We start from the raw sequence: 7,013 nt of genomic DNA on the forward strand, positions 1-7,013 counted from the left end.
ATCTTTAACAATAATGATGGTTCAGATTATGGCACTCTTTATGCATCTTCCCTTCCATATGTGACTGATTAGAGATGCCGGTGAGACAAGATCTTCTAAAGTCTGCCAGACAACACAATTACGGCAGTATTAGTGGCTGCTCTCAGCAGCTGTCTGTCTGGGAGGTAAAAATCACACCCCGTTCTCTCACAGCTGGTTCACTGTCTGCTCTCAATTACGCTAAATTAGTTTTACACATCCCTCTACCTGAGCAGAAGACAGAATGCTGCGGCACCTGCCTCACACGTTCAAAACAATTTTCTCGAAATTGGCTAGGGATGATGTACCTGTGCCATCTGCCTCAAACATTATGCACAAAACATGAAGACAAACGAGTTTCAGATAGTTTTAAAATGCATTGCGGAAACATTTTTTAACTTCAAACTGTTGTTTCCAGCTAAAATACGCATCCTCTATCCATAATATTGCTTTCTCGAAAAGCAGTCTTGTCTGAATCAGGAGAAAAATATGCACAGATCAAACAATGTTGTCAAGCAAAAACAGTACTACAGTTCTAAACAAGATGTCTGTGGATTTTCATGTGAGAAAACAACAAAGGGTGGACTTTTTCACTAGAAAAAGGGTGGACTTTTTCACTAGAAAAAGTGAAAGTAGGTATTTTTTCCACCAGCAGCGATAATTTAAAATGAAAACGAATTAATGATGAATTTGTTTCCTACAAACACGTAGTTTCTCGCTTCACAAAATGTTGTTTGATTGACTAGAATGGTCTTGTGGATTATTGTTTTTATCAGCAGTTTAGATTCTCATTCTGACGGCACCCATTCACTACAGAGTATCCATTGGTGAGCAAGTGATGTAATGCTAAATTTCTCAATTTAGTTTAAATTTAAATTTAATTTTTTCAATTTTTTCAAATCTGTTCTGAAGTAACAAACTTATCTACATCTTCGATGACCTAAGGGTAAGGATTTTAAGCAAATTTTAAATTTATATTCCTTTCAGTTCTTAGTTCACTCTATAGCATTTGACTTGACAAAAATCTGAGTAGTGCAAAAATTTGCCTCAGCTTCAATATCCATACAATTGTAGAAATGCTGTCCCTCCATGATCAGGGCCATAAAAATATCACGAGTAAAACTGATGAACAAGCATTGTTCTTCATACACTAGCAAAAATTCCCACCAATACTTAGTAAAATTTTCAAAATAGAACCAGATTGGATTTCTGGTTTAAATCAGTTTATCCCACTGTATTTAAGGCTGTGCTGAATAATAACATTATTCCATGTGGGAAACATGATCATAGACAATAAAAAACAAGAGGTAGCCTGCAGTTAAGAACCAGTATCCTATGCATTTCTTTTCTATTTCTGCAGAAACTGAAGAGGAGGAATTTAACCTGCTGATCTGCATTTGCAGAGGGTAAAATGTCTTGCTCTAAAGCAAATGCTGCATGTATTATGAGGGTTCTGTTTTTCATTATGAAGACATGCTGGAGGGCAAAGAGACTCAAGCTCATCCTTTGAACTGCGGACTTCCCCGTAAATGCATAAAAAGCCCATTCATTCATAATGAACGGTTAAAGAAAGAAGATGGGTGAAACAAGCCCCCAGCTGCGTGAATGGAATATAAATAATAGAGCAATTAAGCACAGACTGCTTTATTTAGCTTCATTAAGATAAAACTCACTACGACGAGCCACATTTATTCTGAAGCTCCGCCCACTGGGCCAACCTCATCGTGATGCAGAATTATTCACCCCCACTGTATGAATTATACATAAGCCATTATATCCTCCTTTCATCCTATAAAGATGAACAGCACATTCACTCCCATAATGCTTTACAACAGAACGATGTGCAGAGTCACCCTCATAAAACAGGCATGACCCAGATATAACATGGCACGTACTGGATGTAAAGACTTTGGAACAGGACTCCTGTTTTATGCAATTAAACAAAGGAAAGTTTGCATAATTTAACACTTTTCTGAAAGGTCTTAGACTTGAACTACCATCATTTCTTTCAATAGACCACTAGTGACAATAGGAACCACCAGAAAAAAAATAATAATATTACAGATAATAATGTACCACAGCACCACAGTGGTCTCAGATGTGCCATTTCAGAGATGTGAGAGGTGTTTTGATTGTATTGCAGACAGCAATATCAAGCAGGAGGGGGAACGATGACAGAAATAAGTGGTGGCAATCTTTACTAAGCACCTGTATGGCCACACAGACATGTCAGAATCTAAAGCATAGTTGCTTCAATGAAAGTATTTTTTTTCCAAACCATCTCCTTGTTTGCTATTGGCTGAAAAACAGAAACCAACCTTGTGCTGTTTATTTATTAACTGATAAATAAACCGTTAATAAATTAATTAATTATTAACCATAACAATGGTTTTATGCTTATGATATGAGGATTAAAACAGTAACTCACCTCCAGTCATCCTGGGGATGGCAGTGCTCGTACCTCTCCCTCACGTGAGACACGCCCATGTCGGGGTGGAGCCAATGAATTTCACCTGTTCTCAGGTGGCTCAGGCGCAGACCAAAGCAGGACACACACCTCACCTTATGAATGTCCACAATCTTCTGTATAATGCCCTGAAAACACATACACAAGCATTTAGTGACTGCATAGCACTCTATAAAGTTCATAAAATATAAAAAAACAGGACAGGACATCTAAATGAGTAAATGTCAGAATATTCTGAAGAAAATAGGCTCAAAGCCACAAGAGTTTCAGTTTAATCTTTCTTTGATTAATGTGTCATGTCATGGGTCAGTACGTTCTGTGGTTCAAATCAATGTAAGAAAGCGATGGTGAGAGAGGAGATGGATGAGGCCAAGAGAGAGCAGGATGTTCAAGAGTCTACTGAGGCATAATATATGATGTCTAATAGGATGGAAAAACTGTTATTTAATTTATTATGCAAATTGAAAAATGCATGAGCCATCAGGCAAGAACTGATAAGCCACATTAGTGTGTGATGAATAATATGTGATGCCCGTTATCTTTTCTATCTTCTTACAGACATCATAGACTACTAATATAACATGTCTAAAAAATAAATAAAGAAAATAGAAAACCTGGCTTAATCATAGGGCTTTATCACACTAAAACCACCTGCATTAATTTCATCTTAGACATCAATTCAATCGGTTTGATTTATTGAAGCACTGTGAGTTAATGTGACGTTTCTGTGGCAGTGGTCTGTTTAGTTTGGGCCAGGTTTGAATGAGGTTCAGACCTGATAAGGCTGATCAGCATCAGATGTAAACCTGCATAAAACAGCAGAGAACTGGGACAATGGCAGCCACGTGAAGGATAAAAGCGGGGCAATGCGCTTTGAAGTCTTACGGCTACTTGGCTTCAAAAACCAAACTCATTAAATAATTTAGAGTAGCATAGCATGCCATTGTCTGAAGGGGTTTTACCATGAGTGTTCTAGGCCACTGCAAGCTGCATTCTGAATAATGCTGAAAAGCCTGGAGTTCAGAGGAAATATCCTCTTTAGTCCTGCACAGGAATGTTTGTGGTGTAACTGTCAGACTAATGTTGTACTAAAGTGGAGTCATAAAAACGGAATTTACAGTATAAGGTGGAATTTGTTAAATATTGGATGGATAAATTAAAAGTAGGTCAGTACACTTAAATCAAAATGTGATATGGACTAGTGTCTGCAAATATTAAGTCACAAAAACAGTATGTCGTTCGTTTACCACACACATACTGAAGCGCGCATGACGCTCGTGATGTTTCCAGTCAATATGAGTACATGAACACATAAACATAATGTCTATAACTTCTCTTGAGAGATTTTACAGTTTCTTTTGAGAAAACTATCGTCCTGTCATCATATCATATACAAACAGAAACTTAAAGGTCTTCACAGCAAAACCCATCAAAATAAAAGTCTGGTTTAACTTGAAGAAACTGTGACAGAAATACATTACATAATGTAATGATAGTATTACTACTAAATAAAATTATTATTTTTAAGGAATATTCACAAGAAAATATATTTACCAGAATTTATTTAGCAGAAAATGTAATTTATTTTTTTTTTTTTTTTTTATAAAATCAATTAATTAGAGATGCTTTTGACTGTTATAGTTTAATGAAACCATTGAAATGGAATCCAGAAAATTAATAGAAAACACAGAATTTGATGAAAATAGAACTGAATTGAAAGAAAAAAAAATATTTACAGGGCCTTAATTGAATTTTGTTAAACTTTTAATAAATTGCTTTTAAATTGTATATGTTTCATGATTTCATTAATAAGACATGCTTTATGATTAATACAATTTAACTTAGCCAATAAAAGAGAGTTTAGAAAAATGTAAACTGAAAACAATGCAGTGCAGAAAAATTTAAACAGAAAAAACAGAATTCCCAGATTCTTGGGGAAAATAAAACGGATTTCACAGGGCCCTACACAAATACACAATTTAGAACTTAAAAAGTAACTTACAATGGTCCTATTAACAATAATGACGCAATTTATAAAATTAGCCAATAATTATGTTTCATCAAAAACGAATCCTCATATGATGATGTTGTCTGTTTGCTTTAAATAATGATGAATGAAAAAAATCCATTTAGCAATATGACTGTGTAAAAAGTCTATTGTTAGTAATAATAGTATTGTATTATTAATTAAGGTTTTTGAAATAAAAAAGCTCTCAAAAAAGTTCTTCAATCCTTTATAAAACAATTCAATAGAAAATATTCATACCTGCCATATAAACACAGCAAGTAAAAAATAAATAAATAAATCTGATATCAGCCTCAATTTTTGCCAAAAATACATAAGAACAATGACAATGCATTTCTCTTCTCTTCTCTGCAATCGATATGATCCGATATGGTATTCTATATCCTGGAGAACATTAGGAGTGTGACCCAGCTGATCTGCAGACTCACCCTGACATCGGTTGAGTCCCCGTGTCGGATGTTGCTGGCCCAGGTGCAGGGTTCACTACTGCTCTCGAAGTAGTGGAAGACTTTGAGTACGCGCTCCAGAGCCCCAGCCGTCCGCTCCATCCCTGCGCTGAAGCGAGGCTTGACCCCCTGGTTCAGGGCATGGGTCAGGTTGGGGTCCAGGTAAGCCGCTGCCATGGCTTTGGTGGGTGCTAACTGTCTGTCATATTCTGAAGAGAACATAGAATTGTCACTGCAGAGACCTTAAAGAAGTACAATCAACAATTACTAAGTCTGTAAAAAATATATGCATTGTTTGTGCTACAAATACAATCTGAAGGATTATGGGAACGCTACTGTAAATGGATGAACTATCAGCTTTGCAATGCCTTCAGTCTGTTTGGTCTTATTATAATAATACTAATCAGATCACTGCATAATGGAATATTCTTGTTCAGAATAAAAAGAAATACCCATTTATCAGAGCACAAACATTCATTTTCACTGCAGAGTGCACAGATGAATCAAAACACACTGACAAGACAATGAAAGCTCTCAGTCAAGTCGGTTTAGAGGTGTCACCTGAACACAATGAATGGCAGCAAAGCAATCCCAAGGCTTTGGATCTACACTGATAAACGAGACTGTCCGATCAGCTTGATATTCAACCGTCCGAGCAAAATTTACTGCAGGATGCTGCAGACGCTAACAGGAGATTGGACTCCTGGGAGGAAATAAAGGAAAAGGTCCAGACACCAACACTTCAGACAGACAGATGTCTCCTGCAAGCATGCCAGAAGAGTGGCCTTGGGGACTATGATAGTGTCAGATATTCTGGCAGAAGAGCTTCAAGTACAACAATCCATGATGGCAAACTATAGCATTCCAGAGCTGCAAGGTCAATACAACAATGGCTGACTGTTTCATGTCAGCTAAATAAGCCCAAAACATTCGCACAATGTGTCTACAGCTCTGGTTAGATGATGAACAGCTAAGTGTAAAGGTGACGATAATAAAATAAACCAAGAACAAAGCAGATGATTGCACTCGGTTGCACTAGGCCTTGATGAAGTACTCAACAGAGAAAATTGGAAAAAAATAGTAATTTAATAAATATTTGCCGTTACAATCACTCAAATAAATTTGCATCTATAAATGACACCAAAAAGTACAATGACAAACAAAATTAGGGTCACATACAAAAACTCAGCAAACAGGAAATGAAATCAGCGTGAAGCATATAGGACACATTTAATGTAGGTTTAGTTAGTTTCAGTTAATTTTGAGCCCCTCTCCTACCTTTTCTGAAGAAGGGCCAGCAGGTACACGCCAGCGTGGATCTCAATAGTTCAGGGCTTCGGCCCTCTAAAAACACAAACAATGAGCCTGCGAAGCAACTTAAGTCCAAAGCACACATGCACTCTGGTGGGTCCAAAGGACTTCAACAAAACGTAAACTCCATGTTGTCACTACTGTTAGTCTTTTGGTTCACATTTCAGATATAAATGAACTCTCACACATATTCAAACAGACAATACATTTTAGAAGCTTCCTCTATGTGACATCATATCCTGATAATCATAATGTGTCCAGACTGGCCCATGCTTCATGTAACCAGAGATCCAGTTCCTGTCCGCTTGTCCTGAGGAGACCAGGAGAATACACAATGCGTCCTCACAAGACGGTCATGAATCAAAGACCTGGATTCAACGGCTCTAAAATCACAACACTTGGGTTAAACCAGCTGATAGACCGCAAGAACTCGCACTGGACTACACACACACACACGCAACTGAACTCGCCCACAAGTAAACAGACGTGGTTCAATGGGACCTTGGCCAGGAGGAGGAGTTCACAGACACATATCTGACTGAAAACACTGGAGCTCTGCATTTACAATACAATCAAATTCTAGCATACAGCAACTGAAAGATAGATTTCTACTATATTCTGATATAAATAAAATTCAAAATTCTTAAAACTAAAATTATCCACACGCAACAAATACACATCGCATAAACAGCTTGTTTGGCATTTCAGTAGTCAGATTATAAGAGAGTAATATTTACAATGTCTT

The 7,013-nt window shown here is 37.0% G+C and overlaps 1 protein-coding gene across 1 annotated transcript; it reads right to left on the reverse strand.

The window, feature by feature from the left end:
- Positions 1-2,442: 2,442 nt before the first annotated feature.
- LOC122139996 (focal adhesion kinase 1-like) lies at positions 2,443-6,730 on the reverse strand. Its single transcript, XM_042741202.1, has 3 exons — positions 6,236-6,730; positions 4,940-5,166; positions 2,443-2,613 (listed from the first exon to the last, which is right to left on the reverse strand). Exons 1-3 carry the CDS (start codon positions 6,351-6,353, stop codon positions 2,443-2,445), a joined length of 516 nt encoding a protein of 171 aa, XP_042597136.1. The 5' UTR covers positions 6,354-6,730.
- Between the last annotated feature and the right edge of the window lie 283 nt (positions 6,731-7,013).

Source organism: Cyprinus carpio, chromosome B16 (assembly GCF_018340385.1).
Source record: "Cyprinus carpio isolate SPL01 chromosome B16, ASM1834038v1, whole genome shotgun sequence".
Lineage (NCBI taxonomy): Eukaryota > Metazoa > Chordata > Actinopteri > Cypriniformes > Cyprinidae > Cyprinus > Cyprinus carpio.